The sequence below is a fragment of the Amphiura filiformis genome, chromosome 5 (assembly GCF_039555335.1).
Source record: "Amphiura filiformis chromosome 5, Afil_fr2py, whole genome shotgun sequence".
In the NCBI taxonomy this organism is placed as follows: Eukaryota; Metazoa; Echinodermata; class Ophiuroidea; order Amphilepidida; family Amphiuridae; genus Amphiura; species Amphiura filiformis.
Genome location: NC_092632.1, coordinates 33,191,974 through 33,219,071, shown reverse-complemented (window position 1 = coordinate 33,219,071; position 27,098 = coordinate 33,191,974). Strand labels below are relative to the sequence as shown.

Here is a 27,098-nt window from a genome sequence, read left to right as displayed (position 1 = left end):
GAAACAATTTATCACATTTTAACGTTTCCGTACTGTTTTCCTAAGCCTGTTTACTGATATAGAGTGTTTTATTTATAAGGGGCAAGGTCCCCATAAATGTGTACCAACTTTGACTTGCCCAAACTATCTTTCCCCCTTTTGACCTGCCCAAAGTTGCTTGCTCCCCTGGCAAAAATTGCTTGCCCTCCTATTTAGGGGGGGGGGGGGAGATAAGTATTGCACAGTCCCTAATGATTTATAAATAGCATTGAAATTATATGCCCTGTCGGATTTATCTGAAATCAGGAATAAAATCGTAATCGGGTAATATAAGGTTATGCATTCCGTCAATTCAATTAAGCAGATGTATTTAAACGTATTCAATCTGTGGACTAGTCATCATAATTGGAAGTCATCACATATTTGCCATTAGCGCAATGTCCCATTGTATTTTGTGCTTATAAAAGTGGTTTCAAAGTCATTTATTCATCACTATTATCATCAGTATGAACTAAAATGGGAAAAGATAACACAAACAATATAATTTTCCTTTAAGGTGAAATAATTTATTGAACAAAAACATTACAATAAAATACAATAGGCCAACGGCGTAAAAATCACCGGAAAATATACATCGGCCTTGGAACAGAGTTGATTTTACAGTAACATGAACAAATCCTAGGCTATGGTAAGGTTATAACCTCGGCCATGCCAGTATTTTAAAGACAACAAGGTGAACAATATTTTCATCAATTTGGTGGCATTAACAATCATCGTACATATAAATTGGTAAAAAAACATTAACATAATGATAAGTATAAAACTTGCTTATATATACATTTTGTTCATTGGTGTATTCAAAATAAATTACACTTGATTATGCCATAACAAATTCAATGGCAAAACATATGCAATTATATTTATCATGATTGCAGACATGCCTATACATTTTGGTTGCAAATAGCATTTTGCAGTAAGCTCTATGCATACGATAATTATATAGGATATCGTGCTGGTATATTTTAAGAAACAAAACTATTGCACTGATCTAACTCAAGCTTGTTAGGTAATTTTCAGTATTTTTACTTACAAGCTCAAAATACGCACATCCCTCTCCTCAACACCCACCACATACACTCCCGCATTTAAATACATACACCCCCTCCCCACAAACATACGCCATAGTTTAAGAATAGTTGCATTTCATACTTAACACACACACCCCCACCCCACACTTATCTTTATGGGGACCAAGTGCGTGTTAGTGTGTAAACCTTGTGGGGACGTTACAAATTCTCCCGGGCAAGTTCTGTACTATATAATATATGAGAACAAAATGTCCCCACAAGGCTCAGGTCCCCATAAGGCATACCACGTGAAGACTTACTCCTAATCGGGAGGTGGGCTTTACACGGTATGACCAATAGGTCATTTTAAAGCATAATTAGCTTATGGGGACGTGGCTTTTGTCCCCACAAGCTAAACACGGCCCCATAAGGATAGTACTGAACGTATAAGTGTGCCCATAAAGATACAAATTTCCGGGCACACATCCCAACACTCACAAACAATACCGGTATGCATTATGCCCATCACTCTCGCGGGTTATTTTAAAAATATCAATGTCTGTTTAATGGATTTGTTTGGCACATATTGGCTCCTTTGAATTTGAAAACCCCATACTTCAGTTCTCCGCAGAATTATTTTACACACCTTTATAAACAAAACGATGGTAGCTCCCCTCCTCCCGCAACACAATGCACTTGTTTTCTTCAAGAGAGTGACGTCAGCACTTTGCCAGAGTTCCATGCAGTGGCGTGCACAAGGAGGGGGGGGGCTGGTAATTCGGGGAAAACGTATACCCGTTCGCCCGAACAGTGAACAGTCGGGGGAATCGATCCCGTGCCCATCACTCCTCCCCCTCTTTTGAATTCTGCGGACGCCACTGGTTCCATTTACAGATGTACCGAATTTCCGAATTTGATCGCGAGTGTAATCACGTCAGTTCTTTGAGTCAACGGTTAAACGGTTTCCAATATAAACTCGGGAAAATAAACGCAGCTTTATAAGCGCAATTACTGAAGATCAATGCGCTTTACGGAAAGTCGCTGGCCCAAGACACACCTTATAATTCATTTAGCATCATTCAGGGATGCAGCTCTATACAGGCGCAGAACCCTAGTCAGCATAAATAATAATAAACATCGCAGCAAGGATCAGCTCTCCATACACAAAATGAGTAACCTACTCGGCACGACTGGAATTCTCGTGTTTCCACACACTACAGTGACGTAGCGCGAGTCATCCAATTGGGGGGCACCGGAACTGATGAGGGGGCTGCCAAATGAGGTACATTAGCACCAGTCATTTAGGACACCGGAACTGATGAGGGGGCTGCTAAATGAGGTAGCACCAGTCATTTTTTAATGGAATTTTCAGATCGAGGACACGTGTCCCAATGTCCACACATATTGTCTGCGTTTTCCAAATTCTGTTTTCAACTACTGGTTGACTAAGATACTCATTTGTCCTTCCTTTTTGTTTGTCTGTACTGTTATTGCTTGTTTTTGCAGTGCTGGAAGAATATTACATTGTTTATATGCTATGCACTGTGCATTACTTCTACACCGGTACTGGATCTATTTTTGTTGAACCATTTTGATTTATTTCAGAACCTTCCTTGTCCATCATTGGAAGAGCAATATATTCATTCTCAATCGCTTTAATCGTTTGATTCTGTTTATCTCGAATCCTGCAAAAATAACACGAAAATACAAAGAAAAAAATTAGGCAAAGGCAATGATACGGACTGCATAGGCTACAATTGCAACGTATTTGAAAACACATATCTACAGCGACTGTTATATTATTTTCTAAACTGAAAGAAAAAGGAGGAGGTGGAAGGATATGCAAATAAACATTCTGTTTGAAATGCAGCTGCTAGAACAGTTTATTTTTTCTAAGCAGAAGAAGCAGAAGCAGAAGAAGAAGAAGAAGAAGAAGCATGTTACAATTGCGATGTATTTGAAAATATGATAAAAATTAAGAATACAATCAACTCACTTGTGTTTTCTATCACGATAATATATGATGACGACGATTGCAATAAGAAGACATGTAATTCCTAATGCAATACATCCATACCGAGCACCATTACCAATACTTTGACTTAGTTTCATGCCTTCCTTGTATTTATCAACCATAGAATCGGGTAACACACCATTCTGGATTTTAAAAAACGAACAGTTTATTATGCAAACTGATGGAAAGTTGTGGAAAAGCTGTTACGATTTGTAGTCTTGTGGAAAAATAGAAAATGTTCAAAACATGTTTGCAAAAAAAGACCTCGTCCGGAAAAATATCCTGTCCAGAAAAATATCCTGATCGCAGTCCGTCCGTCCGTAAAAGTTTTTTTGTCGCCTTATGAAATGTATATACACTACCTAAACAGGTAGGTGTTTCTTTAAAAACATACACCTGGCCTGGGTTTGTGAATAGGTCAATGTTTCTTCAAAAGTATAACGAATAAACCCCGTATTTAATCTTTAAATATTTGCAATATGTGAATGCAATGATAATGTCATGAATGTTATCTCACCAAAATATTTTAACAATCTATAAAAAATATTATTCAATTTGCAAATCGTTAAACTACACATTGCATGTTATCAAAGACCATATTATTGTTTCTTCAATGTGAATTTTGCGAGATAAAAAAATGTTATGTTTCATTTACTTACAGTGTCAATCCACAGGATAGGAAAATATGTGGGTTTCAAACCATACGTTTGTCTGAAAAATAATAAATATTACCATTAGCATGATTAATAAAAGCATTTGTACATTGCACTCAATTCAAACGCTAATTCTGATGATGATGTAACCACAAAGATTTCCATTTATTTGAGAATGAAAGTCCTAAGATTCATTGTATTATATCATGTATGTACATGTAGGTATGTAAAAGTAATATTTAATGGAACATCTAAGATTTTACAATGAATCATGAATGTCATTTCAAATGTGATATTGATTTACAAGGTATAGCAACGTGAAAAAAAAAAGAATATTGGTTCATATTATACGAATATACGGAGAAGGAAAGTCATCGTTTTGAATATGGACGTATCAACAACATAAAATATTTAATTGATTGAGGAATTATATTTTATGATGGTTGGGGTGAGTGGGGGAGGGGGTACATGGGGTGACACTTACCCTATTCCACCTATTTCTTCAATATACATATTAATTTGAATACGTTGATTTACTATAAACGGCACACCCATTACCTGTGGCGAAAATAAGAGAAGGAATAAGTATTATAATGTTTTAATAATTATAACAACAACAACAATAATAATTTGGTACTAATTGTAATATAAATAATAATAGACTTAAGTCAAAATCACAATAAAATAGAAATAAAAATGTATAATAAAAAAATAAAAATAATATACGGCAACAATCATTTTAATATCGGCTTCCTAAAACAGTGAAACGGTAAACAATTCTCAAAGCAGTTTATGTCTTCGTTAAACTTACTGGCTCAATGTCTATAGAATTTTGATGTATGGTTTCATTGGGTTCGATACCATCAATTGCATCAATAAGTGATTCATCACCATATAAGAAATGAGGATGCGATAAAAGCATTGGAGCACCTGGACAAAATAAAAGAGATAAAAACAGTTGTTACATAAATGCAAATATCTAGTTACAGTATATATTTTCTTTACATATATCTTATTAAAGTGTCCATTTTACATTTATCAGAATTGGGTTCCCCTATTCTTGACTATCCAAAGAATCATGGAATTTTTTTTTAAAGTGGACTAAAAAGAGCTTGTACGCAACACGATGCTTTGACATATTTGACTTGGCAAGTTGACAAATACACATATACAATCAGCCAGGCACCGTTATTCATTACTTCTGTTAAATTTTAACCTTTTAACCATATTTGATGCAAACGCTGTTATTTTCCATCCAAACCAGTTGGCCATCCGTTTTTCAATCTTGCAACTTGAATCCAGCATTAGGCATTAATTAACGAATGTATACACTGCATATTGATATAACACAATTACATATCTAATTAAGCTGGATTAAGATGCACCTTATAAACCATTTAGCATAATTTATGGACGCATCTCTATACAGGTGCAGAACCCTAATCAGCCTACACATATAATGACCATCGCTACCCCAAGACACACCTTATAAACCATTTAGCATAATTGATGGACGCATCTCTATACAGGTGCAGAACCCTAATCAGCCTACATATAGAATAACCATCGCAGCCAGGGTCTGCTACCCGAGTTTTGTGTGAGCAGACCGGGACAATTGCTTGTCCAGCCAGTGGAATTCCAAACTATGGCTCAATATATATTTAACAATATTAACACGAAATTAAGAAAAATCACCAACCTTGTGAACAAATGCTGATATTGAATAACCCAGTTGGTACACATTTTTCTGCGTCTTCAAGACAGAATCCAGCATTAGGAGGATATTCTGATGGGTTGGCATAGGCAAATCGTGGCACATAGAAATGATATAATGGTATCCCTTCATATGATGTATCGTATTGATATTCGTATGGCATGGACCTGAAATTGAAATAGACAGATGGAATTACACACAAATAATACTTCCGTACTCTACTTAGATCGCACGACCAAGCTCCACATTATTCCGTTTAATTTATACATAAAATATACAGAAAACTAAAAGAATACTGATGCCCTCACTGCAAAAAAAAAGTGTTCAACATTAGAACACCACCTGTGCAAAATTTGACACACTGTATTCAATTTCATAATGCTTGGTGTTCGTAACCATAATGCTTAGTGTTCGTAACATAACGTCAGAGGAAACTTTTAAACACATAGTGTTTGAAGTGTTCAGCATTAGAACACCACCTGTTCAAATGTTGACATACTGTATTCAATTTCAGAATGCATAGTGTTCGTAACATAATGTCAGAGGAAACTTTTAACACATAGTGTTTGAAATGTTCAGCATTAGAACACCACCTGTTCAAATTCGACATATAGGCCTATTTGACATACTGCATTCAATTTTGTAATGCTTAGTGTTCGTAACATAACGTCAGAGGAAACTTTTAAACACATAGTGTTTGATCATTCACTAAATGTTCATAAAATGAACACTGTATGTTTAATCTACAATTTTCACAACACTATTAATAGGCATATAGCATAAAATGCTCGCCTGATTGTAAAACCATTTTTATAATTGGTTACTATTATTTATGGAGATCATCAGTTGTTCTCATTTTATTTTACACAGGCCTGCAGCTTGCACGGAATGAAAGAACATTGAACATTTTGCGGTTTATAGAAAATACCTGAAAATAGGCCTATTACATGTATAGGGGTAGGCTTACGTAGAATATTGAAATTTAGGCCTATACCGTACACTCCAAATAACTCTGGGTGCACGCCCATAAAGGTGTTCACAACTTTTACACTGAATGAACATGTAATGTGTTCGTTTTGAACACTGTATGTATGTAGGCTATATTTACCACGTGCTGGGCCACGCATGCGTCGTTGCACCGTATAATAGAACAGACGATGTCATCGGAGTGAGAAACCGCGATTTGGACGGGGATTTGGAGGTGAGATTTTACCCACAAAATACCATTTTATTTAAAAACAAATATATCGAACGTGTTCTCCACATATCATAGAACAACGAGACTAAAAATGTAAATTCATCGTTTTTGTATTGCGTGGTTTTAGTGCATTTTAATGAATGCGCAGTAAGCTTATCAATCATGACCATGCAATAGTCACATGGTCAGACAGTGTGCAAATCTGCAATTTGATATAGGCCTAATGTGAATTATACTGTAGGCCTAAACCTCTGACGAGTGTGTCTTACAACTGGTCAGTATGCGGGTCGATTTCATGCCATGGCATGCCTGATGGAATAGATGTAATTGCGATGTTGCACTAGTCAAATATGCATAGGCCTAGCCCTAGGTTTGCTGTAATTTACTACTGAGTCTGTTGTTACAATTAAATTTCGGACAAAGTGTACATTTATACATTGACCCATTGTACTTTGCTTTGTGTAGGCGTATTGCAGCCCTTTTTGTAACACTGATTGAACATATGTAGGCCTAAGTGTCATATGTTCCAGACTTGAACACTAAGTGTATGACATTTGTGAACACAACTCAGTGTTCAAAGATTAGAACACAAGTGTTCTAAATTATTAGAACACAAGTGTTCTAAAGCTGAACACATTTGATTTTGAACATGTAAATGTGTTCTTAAAGTGTTACATGGCATTGAACATGTAAATGTGTTAGGATTTGGAACACTTTGTGTTCAAAGTTTTAACATTAGGTGTTCAAAACATGAACACACCATGTTCACAAAATGACGACAATATGTTAACATCAAGTGTTCAAAAGGTGAACACACGTGTTCACAAATGATACTGTTGTGTTAAAGTCTGGAACACTTGGTGTTCACAATCAGTACACTTTTATATGTTCAATAAGTGTTACAATTTTTAGTGTTCTAATTCAGAACACTTTTTTTTGCAGTGCTGCGTTGTTATTTTTTCTATATACGTATACGCCGTCGGTTATCACAGTACCGGTGCAGCCGGTCCCTGTGCGAGTGGCCCGGCGAGTGGTCGAGCTTTCGTTAGATGTGTCTTTGATTTCATGATACATCTGACGAAATCTCGACCACTCACAGTGACCGGCTGCATCGGTAATGTGATGATCGACGGCGTATACGTACTCGTAGAAATACTATAACTTATTATGAATTCCATGTCCAGGAAAGCCTGTATACTTCTATTTTCTCTATTTTTCTTTTACTTTACCTAAAATTCAAGGGACTAAATAGCTGCAGCAAATCTTCTTTTTGTATTCCTGTGTGAAACATTGACCCATCTATAAATAGAAAATAAATACAAATCAAAATAAAATATAAGTCAATCAATACAAAAATAGAAAATAAATACAAATCAAAATAAAACATAAATCAATCAATACAAAAATAGAAAATAAATACAAATCAAAATAAAACATAAGTCAATCAATACAAAAATAGAAAATAAATACAAATCAAAATAGAACATAAGTCAATCAATACAAAAATAGAAAATAAATACAAATAACACAAGGTGATCAAAATACAAAAATAGAAGATGCAAACTAAAATAGAAACAGTTTAATAACACAACGCCCACTGAATGAAAAGTATGAGATAGGGTGATAAGTTTAACAAGTTTAGTAAACACTGCGATATTTACATTTTTATCAGTCAATCAGTTTTGCCTTTATCCGGTCACTCATTATCTGTAGTTATCTTTGGCTATATATATGTCTATATATTCTTTCCTAATCAGTGGCTACTGACCACCTTGTAAAGTCGTACAGTTGTACCGCACCGTCCGGACATTATAACAACCTTGACTATCAAAACATACGAGCAAAATACTGTTTAATATCCTTTTGTTTTTTCACCAGTTTCTGTGTAATTTTTCATGTTTTTACATCAGTTTTTATCGGAACACTTAGTTTCCTGATAACTCACCTGTGCCGTTGACCATATTAGCTTGCTTGTCTCCCCACCATGATAATGTTTTCGTACCATTCCATTCCGATATTGTACTTAATAAAGATGAATTATCAACTCCTGTATGTACTGTGAACCAGTTCGGATTGGTACCATTTTGCTGCATGACATAAAGAAAATAACAATAATATACAATGATGATGACAATAAATAATAATAAAAATAATAATAACAACAACAACAACAACAACAACAACAACAAAACAACAACAACAACAACAACAACAACAACAACAACCAATAATAATAAGTTGATTAACGTATTGTAGGGCCTATATGAACGTGTCTAAGGGCAGAGGAAAAACCTGACGTTACCAATCCATATTTGGCAATATTGACCCCTGTTTATTTTCTTACATAAATCGTATACCTAAACCAGCGAAAAGGCATGTGACTTCCAAGTATAGCACAAAATGTCGTATACAAATCGTTTTTAAATCATCACGATGACAATATATGGGTGTAAATAGGTTGTTTGCGACTTTTCTATTTATCCATATTTCTATTGCTTTTCTAACTAGGGAAAACCCATTGTGTTGGGTCTCAAACAACAGAAAGATACATGCATATTTGTTTGGTGATTGTGGATATATATATGCACGATCACGATAAAATGAGGGTAGCAAGGTTAAATGCAGAATTGATGGCACTGGTGAGTATGTCAGTAATCCGACAGTTCCATCGCAGTTTATAGATTATATAATTGAGCCATCATCCAAAATGTCCATGTATATCAACGAAATATACTTCTATAGTCACAAGTTGCACGGTTTGAAATAATATTAATCAAATACCACAATGCCGAATCACCGACGTTTCGGCATAATGATGAATCACAGACGTTTAGGCATAATGCCGAATCACCGACGTTTAGGCATAATGCCGAAACGAATCACCGGCGTTTCACCATAATGCCGAAACATCGAGGTTTCGGCATAATGCCGAATCACCGATGTTTCGCCATAATGCCGAATCACCAAAGTTTCGACATAATGCCGAATCACCGACGTTTAGGCATAATGCCGAATCACCGACGTTTAGGCATAATGCCGAAACGAATCACCGGCGTTTCACCATAATGCCGAAACATCGAGGTTTCGACATAATGCCGAATCACCGACGTTTCAACATAATGCCGAATCACCGGCGTTTCGGGAAAATGCCGCATTGCCGTCATCGTCAAGAAGTGCTTCCGGAGTGCTTCATATGAATTTTCATTTTGTTGGTATTTTGGCAGTGAACATATATAAAAGTTTGGTGTAATATCGACATCACGGCATGTACCCGGTATAATAAATTCTGAAATTCTAAAATTTAATTTTAAATCAATTATACAGATTATAGTATCTCTAAATGTATATTCTCTTTTACTAACGTAGATTGGCTGAATACCAAGTTTAGGTTTGTGTAAATTTACACAATCTTATATATCCTATAGCAATGTTTGAACTAAGTTACTATGTCCATAACAGCAAATCGGTTCTGTACACGCGCTATCTTATTCTAAAATGAGCACGGTTTGATAATGAGATTGCTTCTATAAGTATAACAGCGAATAGACAAAATCTTACGAATGTTTGAAACTGGTATCAATACAATGGACAACTTCCGTGTCTGGTGTTAATGTGCTCCCTAGGACTATACGCCTGGATACATTTTAAACTTTTTTTAACGCATACACTACTAGTTTCCGTAATTCTGGCATAAATATACATGTGGGGTGTGTGTGTGCTGGTACTGTTTATGTATTGTTTAATATTTTAAAAAAACTGGTGTATAAAAATCAATTTCTGTATTTATCTGAGTAAACTATGAATGTAAAATGTACACCGGAAAAAAAAGGAAGTGTGAAACCTTCTTTTGTGAGGGAGACACAAATCAGTCTAGACGGTTTCGTTTCTGTTTGTTAGAGGTAAATTATATCTTGTTAATAATACAAACATCTATACCTAGTACAACCAGACCAATGAGTACATTATAACGACCCAAATAAGTAGTTAATTCAAACTAAGTAGCCCCAAACGAGACGGGTATGATTGTGGCCTTATGTTAAATACTTGCCCCTGAGTTCAATTTCATTTGATACAGGTTTGCTTTGTTAACTCAAAATACTTCAATTGCATTCTTTATGACGAAAGAAACCTCTGAATTCGAATAATTGAACATGGTATACCTAATTACTAAAGATTTGGCAAGACTGTCGACTGTCGAATAACTGTCAGTAGTCGCACCTAGAGAGATTAGGATTATTTGTGTCCGATTTTGTAGGGCTAGGATTACCCGGGTAGGATCAGAGTTTACGGTTTAGATTCAATAAATAAGGATTTGCTTATGGACTATTATACTAGTAATACACTGTAAAAACAGTGTTTAGAAAGTGGTGGCAAGAATGTGTTTAGAAACGTTATGTTTAGAATATGGATGTCAGATGTTTAGACATTAAACACCATCACTGACCAATGTTGAGAAATTTGACACATGATGTTTAGCTTTTAAACATATGTTTAAAAAGTGGTGGCAAAATTGTGTTTAGAAAAGTGTTTAATCGCTGAACACTGTTTTTACAGTGCACTTTTACAACAAAGCAGTGGTATTATGAGTTCCAATCGTCTGAGGGGCGAATCGCAAACTTCGCACTTTTCCATGTCGACACCTGCATAGCATTTTCATTGGCTGTCAACTCATGTGAGCTGGGAGTTCTAGATGGGAACCCAGCAAACACAAAAACGTTTTATAAACGTTTTAAATAAGTTATATTTTGGCTTTTGGTTTAGGTAAAAACGTTTACATAACATTAAAATGTCGGGTTATATAAAGGTCATGATAACGTTTTAAAACGTTTTGTATGAAAACACACTACAACAATATTTTTAAATGTTTTCAAAAAATGTTAATGTAAACTATTTTTGCAAACATTTTTGCCAAATATTGTGTCAATACTTAAATAACATTATGTTAAAATATTTGAACCCAGCAAACACAGAAATGTTCTTAAAATGTTTTTTCAAAACCTTTTAATAACATTTAAATGTCGGGTTATATAAAGGTCATGAAAACGTTTTTAAAACGTTTTTGCAAATATTTTAGGCAAACATTTTTCGCAAAATATTTTTTCAACCCCAAAATAACATTCTGTTTAGAATGTTTTGTATCAAGTTTTCAAGAATGTTTTTGGAATGTTATTAAAACGTTTTTATACCCTTTATATAACACGACATTTAAACGTTTTCTGTAAAACATTTTTGTTTGCTGAGCAGTAGATTATCAAAAAATGTTTTTTAAGGTTATGAAAACGTTTTATACTCTTAATATAACCTTTATATAACCCGACATTTAAACGTTTTCTGACAACCTTTTATAACCTTTTGCTAATGATGTCCAAAACTTTTGTGTTTGCTGGGAAGCTCCTGCCCAATTTATGTTTTCAACTTGCCCGAATGCTAGTTGCTTCAGATTGGGCAAGTTGTTGCCCGATGTTGTTGTTAATCAAAAATTGAAAAATGTCAATATCTGTAACACAGATATTTGTAAAGTAAAAGAAAAATATGAAAAAGTTTAACAAACTACCCTAACAATTCGTTCTGGCCTGAGCAACTCGTTATTTAGGCACAAATGCTTATTAACGATTTTTTAAAAGATATTTTGACAAAAATTCTTAATATAAATATTGTACATGTACAACCCTCAGCCTTGCGATATTTCAATGCGTCAAAATACCGGATATATTGGGAAACAAAAGGCTTGTCAGATGGTATACCAGATCACCAAGTGCTTAAATGTTGTTAACAAATTCATAATGAAAAAAATTAATGGAATAAATCAAGAAAAATAATGCATTAGCCTCCACAGTAAATCCAAAGTTGAAACTTTTAATATGCGATTGTAGATATTCACCGTCATGATTCACGCTGGGTTTGCACATCTCGTTAGCAACCCATTGACTTTGTGTTGTGACCATTTTGATCGTGGTTCTGAACACAGATAGCGTGAACCAGTTGGCAACTGTCGATTTTGAAGTCACACTACGACGCCGAATATACCGTTTAAAAGTTTAAACAATAATGTTTAACGAGTGAACTGAATAACACTTAGTTTTAAATATTAAACGGCAGGTTTGAGAATTTTTAAACAACTGCTGCATGTTCAATTCATCCGTTAATCATGATTATAATTAATAGCATTACCATGCTAACTTACCCCATGAAGAATGCCGAATGTATCTGTGGTGACGAGGTCTTTACCAGCAAGACCTTGCATGTGCAATAACATAGGATCTTTGTATCCCCAAAGCAAGTCCTTGACGGAGATTTCATTAAACGCTTGGTAATTGTGAATGTGACCAAGAGCAGCGACTGATATTTGTTCCCAAAACGTTTTATATTTCGCACCATTGGCAGCACTCTGGAATAAGACGGTAAAACACAAGAATAATAATTTTGTTTTCGATTTTGTTTATCGCCTTCGTCATCCTCCTCATCATCAACATAGTAGGCATTATCATCATCTTCATCATTCATCACCATTATCATCATCATCACAATCACAGGGACGTAGCCAGCTTTCGACGTGGAAGGGGTGCAAATACAAGTTTTAGGGCAAAGATGAAAACAAATTACCTGTCGCATCATTTTTGACCCGGTATTATGATTATCGGTGGGATATCGGGTGGGATATACCGTAAAGATTCGCCTAATGGCGCACTTGGCCCCTTTGCCTTGGGTAAATTTCATGGTGAAATAGATAGCTACTCCTCTGAAATCCCTACAAAAATTAAGGTTCTGTGCCCTTATTTGCTGGTGGGAAATTTACCGGAGGGCATTGATATGTCAAGTGAGCCCATAGCGCTATTAGTCGAATGTTTACGGTATACATTCACCGTTTTTTTTTTAGCGAGACAGTAAAAACGGAATTCACTTTGGACAGTGTGCGGGCAAAAACAATTATTTTACATTATTTTGGCTCATGGGGTGGTGGGAAACGGACTCTTTGCCCTTTTTCATTCCCGATTTTCTCTTTCATTTTTGTCAAAGGGGCACTTTCAGCTTTCATTTTTTGTTAGGGGCACTCTGCTTGCTACGCTACTGCAATCACCATTCCTGTATAATTTATAAATTTCTAAATTTTTCATCAGCAAGAAAATTATTACTTGATGGTGGTTCTAATAATCATTTTAAATTGCTTTTGGAAAATATGCGCATCCAATATTTTCATAAAAGACACATTATTTTTGACAAATTTGATATTCCTAACAAAAATGGTTTGATTTGACAAAATATGTCTGCGGGCCAGGGAGTCCATGCATACTTGGCTCACAATCCAATATTATTATCAACAACATCTCACGTTAAGGCGGATCGGAACGGTGCCTGAGCTAGTTGTGCTCAAATATTGAGAGAAATGTAGCCCACACTTTAAAGTTTCACCCCTCTTTAAAACATATCTCAAGAACCACAGGACCTACAAAAGTATATCTGTGATATTTATATTACACACTCGCTATGAAATGATAAATGCAGTTTTTGCCAAAGCTCACTAGCGCAAGATGCTGCTACCAAATCGCAACAGTTTAAGATAGTTGCTATAACCTTAAATGGGTTTATTTTCCGCCATGTGAATGTCAGTCCCGGATGTCAGTTTTCACTGGGAGGGGGGAAATAACGAAATCTTTCGTTTTGACCTATTATTTGTTGTAAATCATGATAACTGTAATAATTATGGAATATAAATGTGACCAATGGCTTCCTTGACTCATTTTCTATAATATTTAGGCCTATGTATTGCTCTGTAGCTATTATCTATGCAAAATATAAACCAAATAATGACCTGAAGGGCCCTAGGCCTACTCGCCTTAATACCCTCGATGTTTTAGGGTCAAAAAGTGCAATTACATTGGTAGTCACACAAACCATATCGTCACAAAGGACATTTATTTGGCATAGCGCATATATACAGAAGGGAAAGGGGAGGGGAGAGGTCATTCAATCTTTTGTAATCCTGGGGTGAAAACCGAGGTGCACGTTAGTCAAGCGGCTTTTACAGCTATAAGCATTTGATCCGTACTAACATACCTGATTTGCTTAAATTCTCAATGTTTTGGTTCATTTTTACCTTCAATGTTGTTGTTATGATTTTAGAGGTCAGCAGTTTGACAACATTCTTGATGACCTGATTGTTTTTCGCATACAGTAAGTCTGTACGAAGTACCCGATGGCTATTTCAGTCAAAGCAGATAAAAAACTTTTCACTATGTAAATAATTCGAAATATTTTCCAAACAAAAAGAAATATTGACCTGTGAATTGCCATCTCTGAAAGACCTCAATGAGATTGACAACAATTGACAGCGTCCACTTTTGGGCGAATATCGTACGATATTTGAGCCAAGTCATGCATCACTGCGCAGTATATGAATGAGTGGTATTTGCAAAGGTTGGTACTAGTTCTCAACCCAGCTACTCACTCCAGGCATAAAATCGGACCGGGAATATTTGGTAGCGTTTTAAAAAGTAGGTAATGGTGCCTGCATTTTATACTAAAATCTAGGTATTTAAAAACATTTGATCGAATAACGTCTGTAACTATGGTAATCTTTTTTCTGAAATCTATTCCCAGCACTATACTAGCCTGTAGCACAACGTATAAGCAGAAACATTCATGCATGCTAAGCAATCATGCTGACGGTTTCCCCCAGAGAGGGTGTCGACTATTGTAGTCCTCTGTTCCCCTTGCCTTGTTCTTTTGTTATTTAGCCCTAAAATGCCCTTGCCCTTTTCTTATTTAAAATGTTCATCACCGTAACTCAAAGCTATTCGAAAAAAACACCGCAAAACGCTCAATTACAAATTGAGCAACAAGAAAGAGTGTGCGCGGAGTATAAACTATTCGTAGCAGTACACATTTGGATTTTGAATGATACTGCAGTGCATTCTCATAACCAAGTAAAAAGTTCTTGTAAATAAATCCAAAGAAATACATAATGATAAACCTCAATGACGTCTTAAGTTATAGCACTTTCTCCCTTCTCGTCTGTTTCTTTTAATTTTTACAAAAACTTTTGTAAATTATATTTTATCGACAACGGATGATCACACATATCAGACACGTTTGAATTAATCCGAAATATCCAGATAGAATAGCAAAACTGAATGCAAATACTATTGAACAAAAGTCCTGTCCAATCTGCAATCACGAATATTATTTGTATTACATGTAAAAACATTCTTAAGGATGTTGTCACACTTGACATAATTATCATGAGTAAAATTATATATGACAGGGTTTATCTGATATAGGACATCAGGAGAACATCGCGACATAATTTAGCTCTGATTAGACCTACTTAAATTTCAATTGTATACACAGAAAAGTGCATGAATTGGTTCAATCACATTTTTCTTCATTCAGGGTGACCCAAATCTCCCAATTTGTTGTAACCTCACATGGTACTTTATTTTGTTTAAATTAATGCAAAAACTAAGGAATTATGCGCTAGTTGATAAATCAAGTTTCGTTAATATTTGGACTAAGTTCGTTCATGTAATCTTACCATAAATGGTATATTAAGTGTTGTGATCATATCTTCTTCAGACCCAACAGACATCTCTGGCACGAATGAGTAAGTCATATATTGTAGGTAAGACACTGTATCATTGTCTCGAAAGGTGATATTCTGTCTGGTAACATTCATCCTGTCCACGAGCAAAGAAAGAGACAACAAGAACCACATAATTATATTACCTGGAAGAATTGACCGTCAATAAACCAGGGTAACTGATTGAACACCCTATATGTATACATATGCATAAAAACGAATTCAAGACTGCAGTGAAGAAGACAAAGAAGAGTTAGAAGACTGTAAATCGAGGATCAAGTCGTTGAGCCGAGGATCGAGTTGAGTGGAGTCGAAGAGAGCAGAGCAGAGGAGATCTAGAGGGAGGAGAGCTACAGAAGAGAGGAGAGGAGAGGAGAGGAGAGGAGAGGAGAGGAGAGGAGAGGAGAGGAGAGGAGAGGAGAGGAGAGGAGAACCCCGAACGAAGCCAACAAAGAGGAGTGAACCTCTTTTTGCATAGAGGCTTCTCCTCTCTCCTGAAGAGAATTCAGAGAAAACGTCACCACGCATGCACGTTATAAACATTAAGTGATTAATATACAACTAAATCACACTAGCTTTTAAAAAAATAATAATTGGTTTTCTTACATGTATGTGTATGGACCAACTTCTAATACTTGAGGCTTTTCTCCTTGTAATATTCCTTCTTTATTTTGTACGTCAAAGAAATAGTAGCCTTGATAGACGGGCATATTGCTTGACGGATCCTTCCAACCTTCATAGAGCTCAGAGTTGGGTGTGATAACCATAATCTGTGAAGAAGAAAAGTATACATGTATATTCAATCTCTATTAGTTGCAATTGATATTTTGAAAACAGACTTCATCATATTGTTGGGTTATCTTAAATTGACTGGAGAAAAGGCTCAAAGCGAGCGGCTTGCCACTATAGCAGCTCGCAGTCAGTGAATATTGACAGCCCGCATCGTCGCCTGCAAGATTTTTCTCAAATCAAACGGCTCTTTTCAGAGCCACATGCAGCACCTGGATTAGTTACGACGTGGTTTCTTCTCGCCTCCGCTTGCTCGTGCTGATTTCCAAGCTACCGATTGGTGGCAAGCTGCTTGCGGACATGAAACATTTCCTCCAGTATAGATTTACGTGCGATTTGATGTCATGATAACACAAGACTACCAGATTTTGGTTCTAAAACCATTGAATAATAATAACCATGACAACGTTAATTGATCAAAACGGTGACCTTTTATTATTCAATTTTTTATATTACGAAAATGTTATTTCCGCCTTTTTGGTTAAAAAAAACGAAATACGAAAATTGGTCAATAATTTATCATTTAATGTTAAACTTGGAAGCAGATGAATTATAACACCCAATGTTTCTAATGGCAAATAATGCTTTGTTATCTGTTTGTGTATCACGTGCCAGAGCGATTTACCAAAGCGATGTTTTGTTTACTAGTAATCAGTTTTGTTATGGTTGGAAATGAACATTATCGCAAAACGGCAATGATCACAGTTTGTATATCTTCTAATGTTCATGTTTATCACAAAGAGATTATAAGGAGGACACTGATTTATCATTATGCCAAGTCACATAAAACACAGATAATAACAAGCTAAGTTGTATTGTCAGTTGAACAATTGTTGTTGCCCGAATTGTTGACAAGTCCACAAACATATGATATAAGTTATAATTATATTGTTAGTGAACATTATTGTTGACAATTCTACGAACACAAATTAAGCGGCACACATTGTTGTTCCAATTCGTCTTTTAAAAACATGCTTTTCACCATCGATCAAGTTAAGAGCAATAATTGATTAATAATGCAATTGTATAATTCTGAAATTCTCACTATTGTTTAATTGTTGATGAAAATGGGTGAAAATTCCACGAACACAAAGTGGATACATTGTTATATTCCACCTTTTTTTTTTTCCAAAATCATGGTCAACGTTCAAGGTGGTCAAAAGTGGAAAGTTCGCATCTCGTCACCTTAGCAGGTATACGAGCCCAAAGCCATCAATTTGGATGATGAAGTTTGCCACATCCTTAACCACATCAGACTTTCAGAAGGGGTTTGGGATTAATATGCCTCCTCAGAAGATGATGCAGAAGATTGAGTGACTAGTGTGTGTTTGTCACCACTTGATCATGTTGATCCCCGTGTAACCATGGTAACCCATGAGCCGTTTTATACTATGGAGAAAACTTCTTGCTACAGAAGAAGAGTTTATTGACAATCACCAAACATTATGGTATAATCAACAATTAAGACAATAACACAAACTTGAACAATAGACCTATATAAACTATAAGAAGTAAATATCTCAAGAAATACTCATACTTTACCAGATCTAACATCAAAACATGATTGAACGAAATTGGTTACTATTTTCAGAACATCATAATCTGAAGCACCCATAATTAACAAGAATATGTCATTCAATGACATATCATTACTATGTTAAATATACGTACACACATTAATAGGCCTATATATTGTTCTGTATTTCACATAAACAACACAACTTTATTAATTTAAACTCGTTCTCAGCAAGATCATGAATATAAATGTAACCTCAACCCAAAAGAATAGACATGCCATTGTAAATGAGGCATAACCACATCACTGAGTTTCTTTGTGCCACATCTTCCCCAATACCCACATCTTTTGGTGGCAGAAGAAAGGTAATCCATTCATTCGGTTATGGATGCCAAGTTTCGAAAACTAAAGATCGTCTTGTTCATGAAAGTTATTCCGTATTTCCTTCTCATATCTATTGCATACATTGTTATATAGTTTGCATATTTTGGTTATTTTGATTAAACAAAATTGATTTAATTTCATGATTTGGCATCTGATTGCATTTTGCATTTCACGATTCATTCGGTATAGATAAAATAGCTAACAATCAAAGTATACATAATAGGCCCTAGTTAAAATACACACCTGAACACAATCCGAAGATATTTTATCAGATGTACGAAATTTATATCTTTAATGTAGGCCTACATGTATAATAATATGTATAAATGATATTGTTTTGTACAAACTAGTTCACCCGTTGCTGTGAGAGTAACTGATGGCAATGCTATTTGACTCCTGATGACCCTTTTGACTTTTTGACACGTTCTCCTCATATCGAGGATTCTTTCTACCACTTTTAAGCCCAGTTGGGCATGACCCCATATGACCTTTGCCCTCGAGTGACCTCGGTTTGATTTTGTTCATGCTCCTGTGATATGGAGAATTACTTTCACCAAGTTTTACCCGAAATCAGGCGAAGTTTAAAATGCAGCCCCTGGATGACCTTTGACCTCGGATGCCCTCGATTATATTTTTACGTGTTCCACTCATATCAAGGATTCCACCCACCAAGTTTGAGCCCGATCGGACAAAGTTTGAAATTTGAACCCTCCATGATGACCTTTGACCTCAGTTGACGTCGATTTTATTTCGCGCATATATTCCCCTGGTATCAAGGATTCCACCCACCAAGTTTGAGCCCGATCAGACAAAGTTTGAAATTTGAACCCTCCGTGATGACCTTTGACCTTGGTTGACCTCGGATTTTATTTCGCGCATATATTCCCCTGGTATCAAGGATTCCACCCACCAAGTTTGAGCCCGATCGGACGAAGTTTGAAATTTGAACCCTCCGTAATGACCTTTGACCTCGGTTGACCTCGGATTTTATTTCGCGCATATATTCCCCTGGTATCAAGGATTCCACCCACCAAGTTTAGGCCCGATCGGACAAAGTTTGAGCTTTTGACCTTTGACCTTGACCTCCGGTGACCTTCAAAACCACCCGGTCAACATGCTTTTCCCGATACCTATCCATATCCGAAATATCGGATTGATGCTTCGCAGCGCGGCGAAACGCATAGCCGGACAGACAGACAGACACACGGACACACACACTTCGCTGGTTATTTTAGTATAGTAGATGTGCAGATACAAGATTTTGTAACTTGATCTATACTTCGTAGATGCCGACGCTAGACATCGAAAAGTGAACGAACGTCAGAGTTCAATGGCAACTGTCAGCTGTTCCGTCAAAGACCACCAGAGTACAATTAAAGCTTTAGGGTGAGCCAATGGGGCGTATGTGATGTGTGTGATAGGTCAAGAAACTTATGTAGGCCTATAGCTTAATATGTCTTATAAAAGACATACAAAAACAAGGATACATCAATACACTATTAATCTATAAGCTATATGTAACGGTAAAAAAGTAAAGGAGACGATCCTGTATAAACAGTGACCGGAGTGCCCATCTCTCTTTCATAGGCGATTGGGCCAGACTCATCCATGTAATGTTGCTCATAGGGGGATCGCTACACCTCCTCCACACGATGGCGTCGCCGGGGCTCGAACCCACAACCTTCCGATTTACGAGTCGCAGCCCGTTCCGCTCGGCCACCGTGCTCCCATTAAACTTTTACAGTGTTGCTCTGCTGTGAAGTGGTGAAACGGCAACAATATGCAGGCCTATATGGCGTATAGCCAAAGGGGCAGGGGCAGATGCCCCCTGTGAGAAGTATTTCCGTTTCCCTTGCTCCGCACTGATGCTAACCAGAGTTGAGTCCCTTTTTGTACTTTTTTGCCTATATTTTTGATCATTTTCAGCTTTAGAAATCCTGGCTACACTGAAAAGACAGCAGAGCAACACTGAATGTTGTATGAAATTAAAAATATCAGTTAATAAATACTTGAACACTTAATAAACATTTGTTTGTACAGTGAAGATAAGGGGTTTTAAAGCACGTAAAAATACGAAGATGTTTATGTTTTTTAACATTAACACAAAACATAAACATCTTCATTTTTTCAAAAATAAATTAATAACCATATACTTTCACTGCTGGATATTTTGCAGTGTACGCCGCGCCAATCACTGCAAATTTCTGGATTTGTCTGAAGTGTCAAGTTCAAGAGGAAAATCTTCTGATGACGATTTCATAATTCCAGATTTCATAGCAAGTGATTGACTCTGGCTAAGTCTTTGTTAGACTATGCCATAGTCGATTTTTGATAAATAAAAATATGTTGTTAATTATAATGATGTTTTTTTACAATTAAAATATAATTAGTGACAGTAAAAGTCAAGTATACGTATGTTATTGAATGCAAAGGGTAAAATTGTTATGGTTTTAAACACTATCCATTAATACACATTTACAAAGTGATAGCAATAAATATCCTTAGAAAAGTGTCTATAATGCCCCCCCCCCCTCTCCCAGTTTCTTTAAAAATAAAATTTACGGGGGGACGTGCCACGCAGACTTTCGGATGCACTTTCGGATGCTGACTTTCTCTATACCCATATCATTTTTGCTGTTTTTGCAACCATTATATCGATTTTTCACAAATATCACCCAAAAAGCTCTCAATTTTGCCCTAATTGGGCGTTTTTAAGGTCACTTTTGCCCAAAAGCGCCCAATTGGGCACATTGGTCTGCACTGAAAACCCATGCATCGTACCCCCAAACCGTGACACATCCCAGTACAAACTTTTCAGTGTTTTGAGGAAAGGAGTGAACCGGGGGAGTGAAGGGATCTACAAAATTTTGAAGAATCACAGTGAAGCCTTCCCGGGTGGGGAAATACGTTTATTATATTTTTTTTCTCTTTCATTTGACACCACTTGGGGTCATGTGGCATTTCCAGATATGTCCATTTCGGACCAAAAGGTTGGTAAGTAAATTTGTAAGCAAGTTAGTAAGCAATTTCATTGTTCAGCAAAAATCTGTGGTTTTATGCTGATTCTGGAATGTAGTTTGCTCATCGGATTTCTGAATGATAAAAGTCATGATAATTGTATCACGGAATGTATGAATAGTATAATTAAGGGTATACGAGGTAGTGTTGGTCGAAGCAGCCAAAAAAAACCCGATTTTCATTATCTGAATCAATATATTATTGAAAAATAACACTTGGTGTTTTGCAAAAGTTCATTCTACAAATCATATACTTTGAAAACTTGCTTAATTTATTGTTGTTAATGAGTTATGTACGTTTTACAAAAGTGTTGTTGCTTCAGCCCTCTTTACAACATAACTCAAGAACCACAGGACCAGGTGGTGTATGACGTGCAGTCCCTAAATTCAGTAAATTTTCATCGTCAACCGTGTAATTGAATGGGATTATTTTGAAATTTTAAAAGGCCTATGTTGATAAATAATATAAATACAAGCTAAAACCGTTGGGGTTCGATAATGAACCCCACAAACCTAACTGAGTATATGGAAAATGCCATACGGCCGGGCGGTTTCACGAGTTGCCGGCTCGATCATGTCATCCGCCGCCTGCACAGGACCTACAAAAGTATATCTGTGATATTTGAATTCTTCTACACGCTCGCTACGAATTGAGCAATGCAATTTTTGCTAAAGCTCACTACTATTCGCAAGATGCTGCGAACTACTTTTTTTTTGGCTGCTTCGACCAACAATACATCGTATACCCTTAAAAAATAAGGACATTATCTAGAGGCTTGCTATCAATAATAAATACTGGATGCGTAAGACTGAATGATAAAACATTAATAATCGGACGATATGACTAAGACATTTGGTACTCAATGCTCATCAGCATAATGAATTATTACTGGTCACCATGGTCAGTTTGCTCGGACCAATATTCGTACGGTCAATTTGCACAGCAATCAACTCCAGAATTGCAGGTCCTCAAACATGAATATTATATTATTACAAGCCGACGACATTATTAAATGTTTAAAGGTAGTTTGATTCTATCGTGTTGAAAAACCGGGGCGAAAAACGCGTGCATGGCAAGCAATGGTAGAACATAGAAAAATCCCAAACGCAATGCTTTACAACTTCGGAACAATTGGTATTTATAAATAAAGAAGAGACGAATTTGTCAACCTTATTTTGGAGAAAAAAAAAGGGGGACAAAAACATGAGCCTGACCTGAGACCAGGCCCGTAGGCCCTACGCACGGGGGGGGGGGGGGGATTCCATTATTTGCTATTTTCCAATAAAAACAATTTCAAAAGTGGGAGACAAATTGACAAAATGTCTAGTTTTTGTGATGGCATTCAATAAGTCCCAAAAAGGTCAATTTTTGATTTTTTTTATTCATTCGCGGTATAGGGCTAGTAATACATTATTTTATGGCAACGCCGACCATCATAATGAAAATTGACCTTTCGTATCGAAGATACATGAAGTTTCATAAAAAAACCTAAACATTTTAGGTAGGGGGCCTATGTGGAATAATTATTTGTAAGTTCGCGTTCATATGCAACCAGTTACCATGCTTACCAGCAGCTCTTAGTGGTTTATTTAGTCACGCAAATAACTAAAATAAGGCTATTGTTGGTGCATGAAACTGTCTACGTTTAGGTCGCCGAAACACCTTTGACATTTTTGTTCAAGATATATTTAACGGTTGAATTGGTTGACATAAATGCCTATAATTTTGTTAGAATTTGAGAATATGATTTTACTTGAAGGTGCATAGCCTAATATTTTGCTTTATGTGTAGGTATGTTTTCTCAGCTATAGCTACTGGAGCATGGAGTTGATTCAATTTTTCTATTGTTGTTTAATGTTGTGTTTAATATTGCATTCTTGACAGATTGTCTGTTGTGGCATGGAAGTAAGAAATAAATTGCCAACTACATATTTTGTATATTTCCGTGGAAGTTTTTTTTACATAAAACTACTATGTTTTTAAATGCTAGCTTTTCGATTTACTCTTTAGTAGTAGTATACAAAAATGATTTTAAGATATTTACAAAATCGCTATTTTTACAACAAATTTGCAGGAGAGAAGCTATAAATAAACATAGTGATGCATGATGGTGAGGAAGGAATTTGATATTCTAGAGGAGGTCCATATATCAGACAACATGAATAAGAATGGCAAACATTTTTTCTTCGACCTAGATCCACACCCTTTTCATGTTATTAACACTCTTGTGTTCCCAGTTCCCTTTACCCTGTTAACCTTAAGTTTGAAGGTCACTGCTAGTAAACATTAAAACTTCACAAGCATAAAGATTTATTGTCATGGAGCATTTATAGACCTAAGTATTAAAAAATGAAGAAAACAAGACTCGATTTGCAATTCAAGCACCTTATACATGCAAAGTATTTTGTAATTACACAGCCAGTAATTTTGGTGAGGGGCCCAATAATTTAAGGGGGTACTACACCCCTGCCAAATTGTGTGCCTATTTTTGCATTTTTCTCAAAAATTATAGCGCATTGGTGACAAGTAAGATGTATATTATAGGGGCAAGGACTACAATTACTGCATTGAAAATTTTATTTCAGCACAGACAAAAGTTGTGGAGTTACAGTCAAAAATGAGGGAAAACCAATATTTCATCAATAAATCAATAACTACTTGATTTGAGTTGCTGAATTTTCAGTGCAGTAGTTGTAGTCCTTGCCCCTATAATATACATATCTTACTTGTCACTAATGCACTATAATTTTTGAGAAAAATGCAAAAATAGGCACAAAATTGGCCAGGGGTGTAGTACCCCCTTAACGGACCATTCGGGCCCGGCATTCGGGTAAAATTCATAATAATTGTTGGGCAAAATTATAATTTTAAGATAAAATTCATAATTTAAAGATAAAAATTCATAATATTAGGATAAAATTCACAATTTTAAGATGCATTTCAAAGGCTTCCGCGCGACCCACCCCTGCACCCACCCTCTCAGAATGCCCCATATTGATGCCCCCAATCAAAACCGGAGCCTCTGATAGTGGTGCAGGTGCTGTTAATGTTATCATGGTTATGACATGAATCAAGATCATGGCTATTATTAGCATTATGAAACATGATGACATTTTATATAAATGACATGTTTTTTAGCTTAAATTAAAGGGACATTATGAGATTTTGAATTCTTTAATTTTTAGCGCAAAATTAATGCTGAATAGTATTTGTAATATTCTCTCCAGGATCTGTTTGAGGAAACACCATTTTGACTTGTAAATAACAATAACATGGATCACACTGTTTTTCAAGACCATCTCATCATCTGCCCCGCCCCCTGCTAGAATCTTAGTGGTCAGCCGACCGTCCCTACAAAATCTGCGAATGTCCCTTTAATATTAAAAAAATGTTATTTTATGTAACCGACTGCTTTTTCTATTTTTCCTTCGAAACTTGATTCCGAGCAGCGAAAGTCTATGAATGGACTCTGGACTCGCCTGCGAGGAAATTGTAAACATCACGCCACCTCGGCCGGGTCGAGATCACGTCATTTTTCTGACTAATGCTTTATTATAATGCAGATCAAAATTGATTGATTTGAGTGATAGCAATAGCATGACTAGTAGTAACCTTAAGATTTACGAAAACATACCTCTTCTACTATATTTGAAATAATCGTTGTAAAAACCATTGGTATTACAATTGATCCAACGATGGAAAAAATTAGCCCAAAAAACAGAAATGCTACCACTATTTTGGCACAAAGTGGGAGTGGACGCGGCGGTGGAGCTGGAGCAGTTTTGGTTCCCATCTTGCTTGCTGGTATTTAAAAAATGGTAAACACCGTAGCGATTGTAAATATACTGTTTGCTGATGTATGTCCTGAGTGCAAATATATATATCTGTGTTCCAGTTATGCAACTTCCAAGTCAAGTAGTTTGAGCTGGTACTGGTTGGTCTGTTACTTTTTCAGTTTGGTGCATCACATGATGTTTTGGTTTTACGTTTTGACAGCAATGGTACAATAGTTAGCATGGTTAGTAGTCAAGGCACAAGTTGTTTGCTCGCTGCGACGCTGTCGCTTGTATTAATACTAGAACTGGATCAGCTGAGATGATGGATGTAGTGACTGAGTAATCGTTGGTAGTCATGAGGTCAATGATTGGTAGTATGGTTGGCCAATTCAGCCAAATAAAAATAAATAAGTCTTGCTCAACATGTCAACACCATTGCATTGGCAGTGAAAGTGGGGTATTAATGTCCCTATTATTGTTGAGTTGTAAGGTATTGATTGCAGATAACAAAAAATAAAGAGTACCCGAAGAGACGAAAAAACATATAAATAAATAAATAAATAAATAAATAAATAAATAAATAAATAAATAAACTGAAATAAATAAATAAATAAATAAATAAATAAATAAATAAATACAAAGAAAGGAAGGTTTTCCAATCTTCACTCTCATTTTCGTGTTATTTCACTATCCAGGGGCCTGAGCGGGGTCACTTCCATTGTGGCCTGTACACCATCCGCGAATATCAACTATTGAAAAGCACCCTAAACAAGCCTGAGGATTTAACCCTTGGCTAAAACGATACCTTAAACAGGTAAACACTCGCCTGTTTTCAAACCCTAAACAGGGATTTTATTCCTTGCATCAAATTTCATACCCTAAATTTCATTTCCGCGTATAGCCATTGCAATTTTGCTACCCTTTTTTCCGATTTTTCATGACACCCTAAACACGATACGCGGTCATCGTGCCCACTGAAAAACTACCCTTTTCACGCGTTTTTATTATCGCGGATGGTGTACATGCCACAATGGGAGTGACCCCCCCCCCCGGGATAGCGTTATTTTTATTTGGGCCCAAAAATTGCCCCACTCAATAACCGCCACTTTTTGGAACTTCCCAAATCCCAGCCCCTTTTCAATATCTCAAAAGACATTTGGAATATTTGTTTGCAAAGTCCGCCTTCGACTATTACCTTCGGGTAGATTATTCGAAGATCTTCACGGTTCACTTTTGTCATTCCTTCTTCTCTCAGCTCTTTCTCTTTCCTTTTCATTCTTCTCTTCTCTATGGCGCAAAGAAGTAGGCCAATGATGTCATGTATGTTACATTGATAGTTTTGTCTCTTATGGCGTCCCATACATACTTTGTCGTACCATAATTCTTCATGCTGGACAGCCAATCAAAGCGGTC

The 27,098-nt window shown here is 36.2% G+C and overlaps 1 protein-coding gene across 1 annotated transcript; it reads right to left on the bottom strand.

Annotated features, from left to right (window-relative positions):
- Positions 1-523: 523 nt before the first annotated feature.
- On the bottom strand, positions 524-26,013 carry LOC140153000 (scavenger receptor class B member 1-like). The gene is made up of 12 exons (XM_072175570.1): positions 25,544-26,013; positions 16,809-16,972; positions 16,158-16,299; positions 12,810-13,013; positions 8,571-8,712; positions 7,855-7,924; positions 5,413-5,594; positions 4,525-4,643; positions 4,198-4,271; positions 3,720-3,771; positions 3,043-3,203; positions 524-2,731 (listed from the first exon to the last, which is right to left on the bottom strand). Exons 1-12 carry the CDS (start codon positions 25,700-25,702, stop codon positions 2,602-2,604), a joined length of 1,599 nt encoding a protein of 532 aa, XP_072031671.1. The 5' UTR covers positions 25,703-26,013; the 3' UTR covers positions 524-2,601.
- Between the last annotated feature and the right edge of the window lie 1,085 nt (positions 26,014-27,098).

What these genes read in the sequence shown, in the direction of transcription:
- LOC140153000 (XM_072175570.1), bottom strand. Translation starts at nt 25,702, where the DNA reads ATGGGAACCAAAACTGCTCCAGCTCCACCGCCGCGTCCACTCCCACTT. An exon ending in TTTCAAATATAGTAGAAGAG is followed by an intron (nt 16,973 to 25,543) that starts GTATGTTTTCGT and finishes TCTTCTTCACAG; the next exon opens with ATTATGGTTATCACACCCAA. An exon ending in ATTCTATAGACATTGAGCCA is followed by an intron (nt 4,272 to 4,524) that starts GTAAGTTTAACG and finishes TTTTCGCCACAG; the next exon opens with GTAATGGGTGTGCCGTTTAT.